At 53.2% G+C, this 16,033-nt stretch overlaps 1 protein-coding gene across 1 annotated transcript in view; it reads left to right on the forward strand.

Moving 5' to 3' along the window:
• The first annotated feature begins 12,994 nt into the window (after positions 1-12,994).
• The window catches only part of LOC120391689 (ceramide synthase 2-like), a 141,981-nt gene continuing 138,942 nt past the window's right edge, over positions 12,995-16,033 (forward strand). Inside the window, exon 1 of the mRNA XM_039515647.1 lies at positions 12,995-13,023. Within this exon, the coding sequence (XP_039371581.1) occupies positions 13,010-13,023 (14 nt within the window). The 5' untranslated portion in view covers positions 12,995-13,009. The remainder of the gene's footprint in view (positions 13,024-16,033) is intronic.

Raw genomic sequence — 16,033 nt, forward strand, 5'->3', positions numbered from 1 at the left:
GGTGCAGAATGACTGTGGAGTGTGCTTTTGGCCACTTAAGGGCCACTGGCACTCTCTGTATGGGAAGCTGGACCTGGCCGATAACAGCATCCCTGCAGTTATATCCGTGTGCTGTGCCCTCCATGACATTTGTGAAGGGAAGGGTGAAAGATTCACTCAGGCATGGAACTCGGAGGTTCAACACCTGGAGGCTGAATTTGAACAGCCAGAGAGTAGGGCTATTAGAGGGGCCCAGCGCAGGGCTGCAAGGATTAGGGATGCCTTGAGGGAGCAATTTGAGGCTGAAAGCCACCAGTAATGTCTGGTGCTCTGCACAGGAGTGAAGTGCAGTGGTTCCAGTTAGTAGGAATCTGTGTTTGCTACGCTGACTTGCAGTGCCTGTTGCTTTCCTGGGCTAAGGTATCTTTTACTTTATGCAATAAGAAAGAATGTTTTCAAAGCCAAAAAATCCATTTATTGAAAAGAAATGCAACTGCTTGGGAACCAGAAAGGGCAAGGGGATGGGGTGGAGAACGGTACAATCACAGATTTGCATATGTCCTGTTCTCATACTCAGCCTTCCTGTCTGGAGTGCTGTGCAATGAGTGCTGCCCTTCAGGCTGGCTGTACTACATGGTGATGGGGGCTGAGTGCAGTGGGGAAGGGTCATAGTTTTCAGGGCTGGGTGGTGAAGCTACAGGTGTTGGAGGCAGCTGGTGGTGACAAGAACCTGCATGTTGGGGAAAGTGGGTTGGAAGTGACAAGGGGGCACAAGGGAAAGAGTTTTGGGACAAGGGCTGCAGGGGGGGCAGGCACGCTAGTGTTCCGCCTGCATGGCTACGAGCGCCTGGATAGCGTCCGCTTGGCGCGCCAGGATGCTTATCAGCCTATCCGTGCTTTGGTGCCAGCGAGCTGCGCTTTCATGCCAGTGCTCCTCATTCTGCTGGTGGATCCTTCTTTCGCTCTCCCTCCACTCCTGAGCTTTTACAGTCTCGTTAAGGGACTGCTGCATTACTTCGTGCAGCATGTCGTCTTTCCCTCTACATGGCCTCTTCCTATTTCTTTGGAGTCTTTTGGCCGCTGATAACATGGAGGGCTGAGATCTCAAGGTTGCATCTGTAAAGGCAAAATGCAACACTTAACAGAGGCAGCATTGTTCACACCAGACAGAGCAATGATTCCCCCATACTTAAGGGCAAGCACAGTCTACACAATAGCATAATTTGCCCATCCCAAAGCGAGCGCACATAACCCCGGGAGCCCCAAAATAGTGATTAAACACAGGGTCAAGGGAGACTGAGTGATTGTTTCACGGCCAAACTGTCCTCTGGGTTTCTGTGCCTTGGGGAGAGCCAACAGCGGCAGGGAGCCCCTATACTGAACACTGTCCCACATTTTCCACAGGAGTTCATCCTGGAAGATATCTCACTGCTCAGGGTGACCTGGGAAGCAAGGGAGGGTCTTCTACTGCAATGCGGTTCCCCCACGGCCCATATGCAGCTTGCCTGTGTGCAGCAATGGTCCCCCCGCCCCTCACGGCACAGTGGTGCAGACATGTTAGCCTGACTGGGACAAGGACCACAGTGGCTCTCCCACAAAACCTGCACAAGCGCATTGCCCAAGTTCTGGATGAGACCTTTGAAGAGATCACTGAGGCCGATTACCGCGCTGTGAGAGAGCACATCAACGTCCTATTCCCCATCTAGGCATGCATGCAGCCCTAATCCTCCTCGCCCCAAGAGCTTGCACCGAATAACTTCCTTCTCAAAATAAAAGCCGCTTACCGGGAATCTCTTCTGGTGTTTATCCTTCCCCAAGCACCAGCTGCCGCGACTGGCTGCCTTCCTCCTGGCTTGAGAACAGCTCCTGGCTGCATGCATCTAGGGATGCCGGGGTGTCTTCCTCCTACTCAGCACCTTCGCTCCTGCTTTGCTCCTCCTCCTCCTGCCTTGTTGAACTGGGCTCTGAAGTGTCCATGGTGGTCCTCGGAGTAGAGGTGGGGTCGCCCCCAAGTATCACGTCCAGCTCTTTGTGGAAACGGCAAGTTGCCGGGGCACCGCCGGAGCGGCTGTTTGCCTCACGGGCTTTGTGGTAGGCACTCCGCAGCTCCTTCACTTTAATCCTGCATTGCAGTGCGACCCGGTCATGGCCCCTTTCCATCATGTCCCTTTATATCTGCCCAAAGGTATCGTAATTCCTGTGGCTGGAGCGCAACTGGGACTGCACAGCTTCCTCCCCCCAAACACTGATGAGGTCCAGCACCTCGCCGTTGCTCCATGCTGGGGATCGCCTGTCGCGTGGAGGCATGGTCACCTGGAAAAATTCACTGAGAGCACTCCACGCCTGGCTGAGCAAACAGGAAGGGGATTTTCAAAATTCCCAAAGAATTTAAAGGGTGGGTTTGACGGTTGGTCACCTGAGGGTAGGGCAGTAGAGTTCAAAATGATGACCAGAGTGGCTAGAACAGGCATTGTAGGACACTTCTGGAGGCCGATCAGAGTGCATTAACAGACCAGGGCCTCCACACTGGCACTGTGGCGCTCCAGTGGGGGTGCAGCAAATGTTATTCCACTTGCCGAGGTGGAGTGCCAGGAGCGCTCTAGCCACGGAGTCAGCGCGCCCTACGTGCCTTGCCAGTGTGGACAGGGAGTGAGTTAGAGCACCCGAGGCTCCTTTATTGTGCACTAACTCGCAAGTGTAGCCATGCACTAAAACAACCCCTCCTCCTTCTCCCCCCTCCACAGGGGGATTCCTCCTTTACACCCTAAACTTCCATACTCTTAATTTAATCACCAGCCCTTTCTTATCTTAATCACCCTGCCTCTGTTTGTAAACAAAATACGGACTCCCTGCCCTAGGGGCACCTCTCCTCTGCAGAATTTACATTTGACACTAATGCTGTGCTATAGTTAAGAGCTCCACCTGGGAGCTTGCACACCTCCTGTATGAAACTTGGGCGGGGGGGTGTCCCACCCTCCCCCTAATTGGCACCCTTGCCAAAATTACAAGGCAGGTGGGGACAGAACCCATTCTGGTCTGGGTGACCCCCAAAACCTTACAATGCCACACACTAGCTGTAACTAGGCATTTTAGCACCTGGGGTGAGCAAGCATATTTGTGCCCTGTAGCGGTGACACTTCGGGAGACATGTGGGGCACGTGCCCCCCTAGATTTCTGCCTTCCATTTAGCACAGAGGTGTTCAAACAGAGCCAGGAGCACCAGGACAGCGGTGAGTGAGCGCCTCGGGAAGCACCTCATGGCAGGCTGTAGAGGGCATTGCCAGCTGGCACCGGGCCCCTTCAGGGGAGAGGCAAGCGTCCACCCTGCCTGGGGAGTGCCCAGCTGTGGAGAAATGGTCTGGCCGGGGAGCAGAGCAGAGCTCGGGCCTCTGACTCTCTGTGCTGTGGGAGCTGGGGCACTGGCTGGCTGCTCGGCAGGGGGGCACACCTCTCAGTTTGAAAACCTCTTTGCTAACTAGAAGGCAGAAATCTATGTGCCCCCTGCGTGCTGCCCCATATTCCCCCCTGGTTGTGTGCCCTGGGCAGTTGCCCCGCTTGCCCCACCCTGGTTATGGCTCTGTGTTCAGGAATTGTTTTGTTTACTGTTGATTCCTTCTATAAAAGCCGAAGTGCTCAGCAATTGTCATTGGCCCTGGGGAGAGGTGACTTTGTAAAGTTTCCACAATCTCAGCAGATGTTTTGCCTGATGATTTAATAGGAGTTGTTAGGGGGCGCAGCAAGTTAGAGGTTTTTGCCCCCATTAAGCTCAGTAAAACTGCCATCTTTTCTCATCACTGCTGTCCTGAACTACTCTGTATTGTGCCAGTCTCTCGGTGTACGCTGAGGCTGAGCGATTGTAGAATCCAAGGCCAGAATGACCATGGTGATCATCTAGTCTACCCTCCTGTATCCCACAGGCCAGAGACCTGCCCCAGAAGAGCAGGTCTTTTCGAAAAACAGACAGTCTTGCTTTAAAAATGGTCACTGATGGAGAATCCACAAAGATAGGGTTACCATGCATCTGGGGTTTCCTGGACATGACCTCTTCTTCCATCCTCTGCCTTCTTGCTGGGCAGATTTTTGAAATAAGAGGAAATGTCTGGGATTTTTCATTGTGGAGTAGATGTCACCGAGCCCTGATTGGTCTCTCCCCTGCATCTGCAGCTACCAGATCCTGCCCTGCCTGGCTCACCAGGTAAGCAGAACCGCAGCACCTGCCCTGCTGTGGAGCCTCAGAGCCCATCCATGGTAGGGGGAGGCTGACAGAGCCAGGCCCCAGCTCCCCATCGGCGTGGCCCACAGGGAGGCACTGACTGATAGGCTGAGGCTGAGTACCAGGTCTGTACCAGTGTCACAACCCAGTGGCCCCCTCCCTCAGGGGGTCCCCTGGGGAAGCAGATCAGCATTGTATGTTGCTAACACTGTTGCAAGCATCACAAGGCATTTTGGGAAGGGTTAAAAGGTTGAACATATGAGTGTGAAACAAAAGGTTTCTTTCCAGGCGATGAAAGGCCGGAGGGGGAGGAAAGGAGAAAAGAATGGGTTAACTTGATGTTCCAGCTACACCCGAAGATAAGGCGCTGACTCCGGCCCAAGGCCATTGCACACACTCTGCTACCTGCCAAGAAAGAAGGGGGGGAGTCCACCCCCCACACACACCCTCCCTGACCAGCCGTGAGAAAGGAGAGTGTCTGAATAAATTGCAGGGGCCACGAAAAGGAGTGAGACAACAAGGTCAACAAGGGAAAAATAACCATCTCACGGCCGCCAGTGTGTTTTGGGAAAAGCTGACACGGCCACAGAAAGCCAGTTTGGACTGGTACAGAGAGCACCAGAAACAGAGGTCCCTGAATGAAAATACCCCCAAAAGAACCCAGGACTTAAAAACCCTCCTCAGAGCCAAAGCAAGTTGGAAATCATAGCAGACCCTGGATGACCCATGCACGGGACAAGAACTCCCATCCACCCCTCACCCTCTTCTTCTTACGTTACACCCAGGCTTGGCCAGCCTCGGGTTGTGTGTGTGTGTGAGTATGAAAGCGGGTTAGGGCTGGGGTACTAACACTTTCTTGGTTCCTTTGAGTGACATGGGAGCAGTCCCAACACTCAGTTATTTTATTAATAAAGCTTTAAAACTTGGTGTGCTCCTTCATCTCCTCCCCGATGATCCTGCGGCCTCAGCCTGATCACCTGATGCATCAGGCAGATTGGTAACAGAAATCTGTCACACCAGCCACCCTGCCACCTTGTAGGGTTGCCAAGTTTCTACTCGCACACAACCAAACACCCTTGCCCTGCCCCCTGTTCTGCCCCTCTTCCAAGGTCCCACCCCTCCCCCGCCCCTTCTCTGAGACCCCGCCTCCACTCAGTTCATCCTCGGCCCCCCGTTGCTGGCTCTCTGCACCCACACTCACTTGCTCATTTTCACTGGGCTGGCTCAGAAGATTGGGGTGCGGGAGGGGGTGAGGGCTCTGGCTGGGGGTGTGGCTCTGGAGTTGGGCCAGAAATGAGGAGTTCAAGATGCAGGAGTTGGGGTTGGTCCTGCTTTGAGCCAGTACCGGGTTTACAATAGAATAATAGAAGATTAGGGTTGGAATCATAGAATCTCAGGGTTGGAAGGGACCTCAGGAGGTATCTAGTCCAACCCTCTGCTCAAAGCAGGACCAATCCCCAACTAAATCATCCCAGCCAGGGCTTTGTCAAGCCTGACCTTAAACACCTCTAAGGAAGGAGATTCCACCACCTCCCTAGGGAACCCATTCCAGTTCTTCACCACCCTACTAGTGAAATAGTGTTTCCTAATATCCAACCTAAACCTCCCCCACTACAACTTGAGACCATTGCTCCTTGTTCTGTCCTCTGGTACCACTGAGAACAGTCTAAATCCATCCTCTTTGGAACCCTCCTTTAGGTAGTTGAAGGCTGCGATCAAATCCCCCCTCACTTTTCTCTTCTGCAAACTAAACAATCCCAGTGCCCTCAGCCTCTCCTTACAGGTCATGTGCCCCAGCCCCCTAATCATTTTTGTTGCCCTCCGCTGGACTCTCTCCAATTTGTCCACATCCCGTCTGTAGTGGGTGAGGCCAAAACTGGACTCCAGATGTGGCCTCACCAGTGCTGAACAGAGGGGAATAATCAAGTCCCTCGATCTGCTGGCAATGCTCCTACTGATGCAGCCCAATATGCCGGTAGCGTTCTAGCCAGTGGCACCATAGAGCCAGGCCCATGTTCAGAAAGGGCCCTGGCCTGCCCCGCTTGCACTGCGCCCCGCGACCCCGCCAGCCCACTGGCTCCAGGGCCGTCCTTAGGCATAGGCAGCATATGCGGCTGCGTAGGGCACCTAAAAATTTGGGGCACCACTGGGTCTTAGTGTCCACCCTTCCAGTTTCCTATCCCTGTTCTGACCCTTCCTGCTGGCTCCCACAGCTGGCTGCTGTAACCTGGCGACTCTTACTCCCGAGGGGATCTAGTAACTTAAAAGTGAAAAAGCCTCCAGCCTGCCAGTCCTATTAGCACAACATTGACACTGTTAAAGACAGGTTTCAGAGTAGCCGCTGTGTTAGTCTGTATCCGCAAAAAGAACAGGAGCACTTGTGGCACCTTAGAGACTAACACATTTATTTCAGCATGAGCTTTCGTGAGCTACAGCCCACTTCTTTGGATGCAACTGTTAAAGAGCCATTCAAGTGGTAATGAAGCCATTTAACAGGCATTTGCCAACCCCCAGGGATCTACTGTCAGTTTCTGAATTTACTGACGAAACCAGTTGTGCATCACTGTCATAGTTACTCCGAACACGTCAGTCTACAGGACCTTTGTTGAAAATTTTCTTTAAAAATATTTCATTAGTGAGTTGGTGAAGATTATAAAATCACATCTCTAAAAACTCCTTGCATGTTTAGATGCACAATCATCTTAAGCCTTTTATGCTTGAATCTTCAGACATAGTTTTTTAAATAAATCCTTCAAAAGACCACCCTTATCTAAAATAGACATTTTAATTTTAATTACTAGAGTAAAAAAAACTTGCTTCCAAAGTCTTCCTGTCCTTCCTGTCCATTCCCTTCTCCTTTCACCCCCCACCCTTGAAGAGAGCCCTTAAAGGGACAACACCCCTTTCCTTCCAGATATTTGGACAAAGATTTTCCCTTTCTTTACTTCTGACTATCTGATGAACTAGTTTTAAGAGAACCTTCAGAAAAATCGGTACCTTAGTAAGATATAAAATCCCTTGTTATGCCTAAAATCTTGGAAACATATTTTTTAAAGTTGGTGAAATTTCATAAACATGTCTATTGTTATGGAGCTCACACAAAGTAAATTAGTGTTCCCTTTTTCTAAAAGCAATGCACATTGTGACTGATTGTGACTAAACCTCTGTGACTGATTAATTTAAAAGAATGTCTTTGTTTCAGTGAGTTAAATATGTAGCAATCTGGAATGATTATTTTATGAAGGCTTAAGAGTACATTTAAAATATAAAATCATCTTAGAAATTCTGATTAAGAAAATGTAAAACAGAGAAGAGCTGCATCATGTATTCCATAATATTTAATGTTGTGTTCAGCAAGACAGGTGACTCACCCTTACTACAAAGTTTTGCAAATAAATCTCTAACAAACTTCAGGGTATATCAAAAAACCTGTGACTGACATATTTTATTCCCAAGTTTAGTGCTTTTAATTATGTACCTTCTGCATGTCCATTCTGTGGGAAGGAGAGGGTACGCGGGTCTCTGCGGGGAACTGTGACTCTCTGCAACTGTGAGGTGGGCCGGGCGTCTCACTATCCTTTGCTGCCTCTTCCCCCGCGAGCCCTGGGCTGCCATCAGGCATAGGGGCACCAGTTTAATAATACTGCATAGGGCCCCATAAATCCTAAGGACGGCCCTGGCTGGCTCCCCGTGCCCATCACTTGCGCCTCTTGGCCAGCCTGTCTCCACCCCCTGGCCCCACCGGCCGGCTCCTCTCGTCCCCCTGGCCAGACCCCAGTGCACCTCCGGCTCCTGGCAGTCGCTGCTTCCCACCACCTGTGGGGCCCCGCCTGTCTCCCCGGAGTAGAGTCGCCTGGAACTGGTGCAGAACCCTGGCCAGTCTCGGGCAGTGGGTGGGGGGGGTTTGGCTTGGCACCTCCAGGCAAGTGGATCCTGAGGCACCCAACTGGGGCAGACCCTGGCCTGGCTGATTGCTCCACTACCAAGGGGCTGGAGTGAGTCCCGGCCCCGGGACAAGCCCTAGCTGCACTGGCAGCTCAGCCTGGCTCAGCCGGTGAGTGCAGCTGGGAGGCAGGGCATGAGGGAGTGTGTGTGTGTGCTGGGCTGTGAGGGGGCGGGGAAGACGTGTGTGTTGGGGCACTAGGGAGTGGGGGTTCTGTGTTGGGTGCTGGGCTGTGAGGGGGTGGGGAAGACGTGTGTGTTGGGGCACTAGGGAGTGGGGGTTCTGTGGGGGGTGCTGGGCTGTGAGGGGCGGGAAGACGTGTGTGTTGGGGCACTAGGGAGTGGGGGTTCTGTGGGGGGTGCTGGGCTGTGAGGGGGCGGGAAGACGTGTGTGTTGGGGCACTAGGGAGTGGGGGTTCTGTGGGGGGTGCTGGGCTGTGAGGGGGTGGGGAAGACGTGTGTGTTGGGGCACTAGGGAGTGGGGGTTCTGTGGGGGGTGCTGGGCTGTGACGGGGCGGGAAGACGTGTGTGTTGGGGCACTAGGGAGTGGGGGTTCTGTGGGGGGTGCTGGGCTGTGACGGGGCAGGAAGACGTGTGTTTGGGGCACTAGGGAGTGGGGGTTCTGTGGGGGGTGCTGGGCAGTGAGCAGGGGGTGCTGGGCAGGGCGGGTGTTGTGCAGGGCGCTGTGCTTTTGTGGGAGGGCGGGGGGGAGGTGCTGGGCATAGTGCGTCTGGGAGGCTCTGGCCTTAGGGAGCCAGGGGAGGGGGAGAGTGTTGCAGAGGTGCCGACTTTCCGATTTCCCTGGGAGTGCTTGACCCCCACTCTGCCCCAGACCCTGCCCCCCCACTCCACCCCTTTCCCCATGGCCCCACCCTGCCCCCGCCACTTCCTGCCCCAGCTCCTCCCCCGCCCTCCAGTGCTGCCTGCCCACCACTGAACAGCTGATCAGCAGCAGGCGGGAGGCGCTGCAGGGAGGGGAAGGAGCTGATCAGCAGGGCCGCCAGTGGGTGCTCCAGCTCCGGGGCTGGAGCACCCATGGGGAAATATTAGTGGGTGCTCTGCACCCATTGGCAGCCATGCTCCCCCCCTCGCCTCCTTTCCCCCCCGAGTGCACCATGTCCCCGCTCCTACCCCTCCCTCCCAGCACTTCCCCCCCTCGCCTAACAGCTGTTTGGCGGCATTTAGTACTTTCTGGGAGGGAGGGGGAGTAGCGGGGACGCAGAGCGCTCGGGGAGGAGGCGGAGAAGAGGTGGGGCAGAGGCAGGGACTTGGGGGAAGGGGGTGGAATGGGGACGGGGCAAGGGTGGTGCAGGGGCAGTGCCGGGGGGGGGTCAAGCACCCCCCGGGAAGAGGGGAAGTCGACGCCTAAGCCCAGAGCACCTAAGTTGGTGCCTATGGGGTGCCTATGGGGTGCTGGGCCGGGGGGAAGGGGCTGTGTGGCGTGGCATGGGCCCACCCCTGAGGGGAAGGGGCACGCTGGCAGCACAGGGCCAGGTGGGCCACTGTGCGTTTGGCAACTGCTGGTTTGTAAATAGTGCCCTTGCACTAGGCAGGGCGGAGCGGGGCCGTCCCTGCCATGCCCTGCCCCATTGCCCCTGGCTGGCCCCTCGCTCTGAGGACCGACCTCCCCACGCCATGCTCCATTGCCCCCATGGGGGCCTACAAATATGTTTGATGCCAGGCCCACTAAAGGTTAATCCAGCCCTGCTTTGAGCAGGGGGTGGGACTAGATACCTCCTGAGGTCCCTTCCAACCCTGAGATTCTATGATTATTCTATGACTTTATGCAGGAGCAGGCTCTGGGCTGAGGCAGTGGGTTGGGATGTGAGGGGGGTGAAGGCTCTGGCTGGGGTTGCGGGCTCTGGGGTGGGGCTGGGGATGAGGGGTTTGGGGTGCAGGACAGTGCTCCGGCATGGGACCGAGGGATTCGGAGGGCGGGAGGGGGATCAGGGCCGGGCCAGGAGGTTGGGGTGTGGAAGGGGGTCAGGGGTGCAGGCTCCAGGCAGTGCTTACCTCAAGTAGCCCCTCTGGCTTCTACGGGGAGGCTCAGCGATGCAGCTCTGTGCACTGCCCCATCCACAGGTGCCGCCCCTGCATCTCCCATTGGCCACAATTCCTGACCAATGGGAGCTGCAGAGTCGGTGCTTGGGGTGGGGGCAGTGTGCAGAGCCCCTTGGCTGCCCCTATGTGTAGAAGCCAGAGGGGGACATGCTGCTGCTTCCAGGAGCCACACAGAGCCATGGCAGTCAGGGAGCCTGCCTTAGCCCCGCTGTGCCGCCAACTGCACTTTTAATGGCCTGGTCAGCGGTGTTGACTGGGGCTGCCAGGGTACTGGACAACCCTACCACCATGACAGGGAGCGTGTCCTACAAGAAGGATGGTCCCCCAGGAATCCTGGGCCCAGCCTTGTTGGGGTTACGAGGACTCTGCCAGACAGGAGAGTGGAAGGGGAGTCCTCAAGGGCAGGGAGGCCTCTGGGTAAAGGAAGTGGGAGCAAGGACTCAGATCCTTTCGCTAGCCCACTTCACCGGGGTAGTGCAGAAGCCAGGAAAGTTCCCCACAATAGCGGGACCATTCCCCTGCTTACACTGTGTTACATTAGGACTGTCATTAACTCCTAGGATCAAAACCGGACTCCAGTTGTGCCTAGTCCTCATACTGGTCCTTTGTATCCTAAATTAATCCTAAATGAGCAGCTAACAGTGTAACAACCCCATCACTGAACACCCTGACTCCACATTTCACACTCTCAGAACTTTGTTATTGGAAACCCAGTTTTCTTGAAACATAAAAAAATAATCTTGCTTGTTAAGGCACAAAAAATTTGAAGTTTCCAAATTCAGCTGCTTTTGAATGGTTCTTACATTTTTATAGGCGAAATGTGTGCTTTACCTTTTCTTAACTTCAAAACTGCTAATGAGGTTTTGCTCAATCTCTCCCAAGAATACAACTCTTGGGCAGAGACTAAGCATAAAAAACCCACGCACACGGTGAATGTTACAGAAATCATTGCTTGAAAATGGAGGATTAGAATGGGGATCCTTTTGCTACCCTAGCTACAAAGATGCTGATGTGTGACTGCTAAAATGCTTAATTTGTTCTTGATTTAAGAAATGTTTGTTTTAGATGTGCCTAGCATGGCATTGTGGTTTCTATCCAAAACACACAAGAGTTTCAGGAATAAAACTGGGCACCATTATTTGTAAGGCAATGGCAGTGATGTGCTGTTTACCTGAGAGAGAGAAGCCAACTGAGTTTGGATCAAGCCCCAAGAACCCAGAAGCAACAATCTCTGAGGAGAGATTTAGAGGGGCACAGAAGTAGTCATGGGAGTAATCTTGGCAAATAAATCTGTGAAACAACCACCTCTTGAGATATTGCTTATAGGAACCAAGTCCCTGGCTTTGGATCATTAAGAACACAAGGGAAAGCACATTAGTGCTTTACTGGCAGTTGAAATCTACCCCACATTTCTGTACAGGAGAAGTGCCAGAGACTCCATTAAGTGCACAAAGGATTTTGCTATTGCTTTTGCATGGGGCCAGTACTGAGGTAGCTAGAGATGCAGGCAGGTGCCTAGCTCCCATTGAAGATCATAGACTAACAGGGTTGGAAGGGGACCTCAGGAGGTCATCTAGTCCAACGCCCTGCTCAAAGCAGGACCAATCCCCAGACAGATTTTTCCCCCAGATCCCTAAGTGGCCCTCTCAAGAATTGAGCTTACAACCCTGGGTTTAGCAGGCCAATGCTCAAACCACTGAGCTATCCCTCCCCGCAAAATGTTGGTGGCTAGATCCTTGAAGGTGTTTAGGCATCTAAATCCTATTGAAATACCTATGAAAATCTGGCCCTTAGCACCCCGCAACCCCTGTGCCTATGCAGCACTCTACCAACTGCAGTGAGATTCCACCTGGGTGTCTGAGCAGTTCCCTTTGCAGGATCCAGCAAAGCAACTTGTTACTTATTGTGACCTTCCCCAGGGTGCAACCTGAACTGCTAAGCTGCTCTGTCCCCTTAGTTCCCCAGTCTGGGATGCCTTTTACACTGCTTTGCTAGGGAACAGCAAACCTCTCCAGGCTCTGCTCACTCACAGCCACCGGCATGCAAAGTCACTCCCAGCTGAGTACATGGATGCTATGTCCCGTCATCCATGAATAGATAGATACAGGGTGACACCCACATATCCCTCAGTCCCAGCCTTGCCTCCCAGAAATGTACATCTTCTACCATTCAGTAGCCCACTGGGCCATACAAGCTCATAAATTAGGCCGTCATTCCAACAATGGGTAATGAATATGCACCAGCCATGTTGACCTGAGTAGAGATTTCTCAGACACTTCAATCAAACACAAGCACACTGATTTACATAAAACAGTAAAACAAGTTTATTAGCTAGAGAAAGATAGATTTTATAAGGCATTGTAGTGAGTCGGTGTGGCTCCCCTCCTGCCCAGCAGAGGGAGTGCTCTTACAGACACCTAAGTGGGCGGAGCCACTGCCACCTGTTCCCGCCCCCTTCCCCCCCCCGGAAGTCAAGGGGCGGGACAGGAAGTATAAAAGCCGGCCGCCAGAGCTCAGTCAGGCCCCAGCCGCTGCAGGGAGCAGACGTGCCACCAGGAGCTCAAGGCTGGGAAACCTCCAGGACCCGGGGCAGCCACCCAGACTGGCCGGAGCTTGCCCGCGCCCACTACCCAGAGGAGACCCCGGAGCTTGCCCGTGCCCACTACTTGGAGGAGCCGCTGGAGCCTCCCCAGCCCTGCTGCTACCCAGAGGAGCCGCCCGAGCACGCCTGGCCGGACTTCCCCGAGGAGCTGTCGGACCTGCCACCAAGCCCTGGTCGAGAGGAGCCCATGCTGGTGGACTGGCCTGGAACCGATGCCATGGACCAGGTAGGCCCTGAGGGGGAAACTGGAAGTAGCCCGGGGGTAGCCGACCCCAGTCAGGCTGCGGACACACCTGAACCTATGTCAGTGTGCTGTGGTCAGGATCCCCACTGACCGTCAGCAGTGATAGACGCTGCTAGGGCCCCGGGCTGGGACGCAGTGGAGCGGGTGGGCCTGCGTCCCCCCTGCCACCCCACTCACGGGTGGCCGTCTTCCCCCTCACCCCAGCATTCAGGCCCAAGGGCCTGGGCCCTGGCTGTTGTTGCCCTGCCCTGATCCACGGCCTGGCCTAGTCACTAACTTGTATTGTTGCTCAGCCCCTGCACCAGAGGGCCCGAGCCGCCCTGAACTTTGTATTGTTGCTCAGCCCCTGCACCAGAGGGCCCGAGCCTCCCTGAACTTGTACTGTTGCTCAATCCCGGCCCTAGGGCCTGAGTCCTGACTGTTTTGTTGCCCCGCCCTGATCCAGGGCCTGGGCCAAGTTACTGACCCGTTTGTTTGCTCAGCCCTGAACCAGAGGGCCTGAGCTCCCTGAACTTTGGGGTTACTGACTGTATGCTCAGCCCTGGGCCAAAAGGGGGCTGAGCATCGTGACTCGGTGTTTGGTGCCCCGCCCGAACCTAGGGCTGGGCCCCTTTAATCTGTACTGTTGCGCAGCCCTGAGAGAGAGGGCCTGCGCCTGGCGCTTCTGTGTTTGTCGCCCAGGAACACCGGGGACCTGCCCGGAGCAGACGGCGTGTAGTGAGCCGGTGTGGCTCCCCTCCGCCCTCGGGAGGGTCGAGCCCCGGCACGCACGCTTACAGGCATATAAGTCAGAATTGGTTACAAAGGAAAAAGGTAAACACACAAGTTAATTCCCAAGCTTTATCAAGGTCAATAAGTTTAAAGCAAAAAGGTTTCTCTCACCCAAAAGCTTTCAACAGTCCGTATGGGCTGGAAAAACATCTAGGCTAGGAAGAATCCTGTGGCACCTTATAGACTAACAGACGTTCTGCAGCATGAGCTTTCGTGGGTGAATACCCACTTCTTCAGATGCCTGGCATCTGAAGAAGTGGGTATTCACCCACGAAAGCTCATGCTGCAGAACGTCTGTTAGTCTATAAGGTGCCACAGGATTCTTTGTTGCTTTTACAGATCCAGACTAACACGGCTACCCCTCTGATACTTGACATCTAGGCTAGGACCACTCCCCTCAGTTCAATGGTGTCTTTCAAGCCATCTTGCTGCTGTGAGTAGAGATGGGGAAGGAGAGGTTATGAGGCAGTCATCTCTCCTTTTTATATTGTGACCCTTTGTACTAGGAAAATCTTTGATGGGTCATGGCATCAGGTAGTTCCATGGAGAACATGAGCTACCAACTGTCCTTCAGGTGAATTGTAAATTTCTTTTTTACAACTCCCCTGCTGGTGAATCTTTGATTAAGCAGGTAGTGGCCTTTTAGCACCTAGCTGATGTGCCTGTATGCCTCTGTCTTTGAGAAAATGGTAGGAGGGCATTATCCAGAACTGCAGCATATTTCAATAGCAATCATATAGTAAGATCTCACAATTTTACATGCAGTGATGTTACATACATTTCAGCAGGATAATAATATTCAGCAGATTATGAATTTTCAAAGGTATACTTTATATATAATGTATCGTAATCATACAATAGAGTTGAATATGGGGTATAGGGTGTCACATGGGGTACAGAATGTCACACTTACTGCATCGTCTGAGCCACCTGAAGCAACTAGAAAAGAGGGCCAAGGACCTAGGGCGCAGTCCCTTCGTTGAAGCGTTTGCAGTAACCAGGACAAATGCTCTATATGGGACAGTTTTTCCAACACAAGACAGCACAAGAGACATATAGTAGCTGATAAAGCTGTGGTCCCCAAACTTTTTCACTCCTGCCCCATCTCAGGAGCTGGGGGGGTGATGAGTGGAGCAGGACAGGGAAGGGGGAGCCACACTCTGGGGATGGAGGGGTGAGTCGGGGAGGTGGAGCTACGCTCAGGGCAGGACAGGGGAGCCACCAGTACCTCTCTTGCCGGAGCCCTCCCTGAGTGCTCCTCCAGGCTTCAGTAGCAGCTGCTGCTCTTCCTGCCTCCTGGTGGCAGAGGCTGGTTACTACAGGCAACTGGACTTTTAGTGTCCAGGTGGTTGGGATTGGGGCCAGGGCTGCAGAGGAACTGGAGGCAGAGAAGGGCTGGGGTGGGGCTCTCTCTCCTTGCCCCCTGGGGCATTGGCCTGGGCCTGCCGTGCCCCCACGGACGTTCCTCTGTGCGCCCCTAGGGAGTGCACCCCCAGTTTGGGAACCTCTGTAATAAAGAAATTTCCAGTTGCATGAACAGAACATCCAACAGCTTGTCATTTATTAAGCAGCTGTAAGTGAAATTAAGGCCTCCACTGCAATCATTTTCAAGATCTTATAGTCTTTGGAGAAATGTGATCCAAGTGATTTGAGTGCTAAATGGAGGCCTGACGTGACTTGCATTATATTACACTGAATGGTGAAAGGAACTCGGTTGTTTGGGACAGAGCCTCAGGTGGTGTAAACTGTCATTGCTCCATTAATTTATATGGAGCTATAACAATGTACACCAGCTGAGGTGCTGCCTTTTAGATCTGTACTGAAGACAGAAGCTGGAACGCACAAATGTAACTGGAACTCACATTCTTTCAGAGTGTGACTGTGTTGACTCCTTTGACAAGATGTAGGCAAAATGCTAAATAAGGTACTATGAGGTGATTTGTTTAGAGACCTGGGGGTATTTATTTTAAGCAACCTGCACTTGCAGATTACATAAAGAATTTAAGCACTCTTAGGGCAGGGGTAGGCAACCTATGGCACATGCGCCGAAGGCGGCACGCAAGCTGATTTTCAGTGGCACTTACACTGCCCAGGTCCTGGCTACTGGTCCGGGGGCCTCTGCATTTTAATTTAATTTTAAATGAAGTTTTTTAAACATTTTAAAAACCTTTATTTACTTTACATACAACAGTTTAATTATATATTATAGACACAGAAAGAG

This window comes from Mauremys reevesii, linkage group 26 (assembly GCF_016161935.1).
Source record: "Mauremys reevesii isolate NIE-2019 linkage group 26, ASM1616193v1, whole genome shotgun sequence".
Classification (NCBI taxonomy): domain Eukaryota; kingdom Metazoa; phylum Chordata; order Testudines; family Geoemydidae; genus Mauremys; species Mauremys reevesii.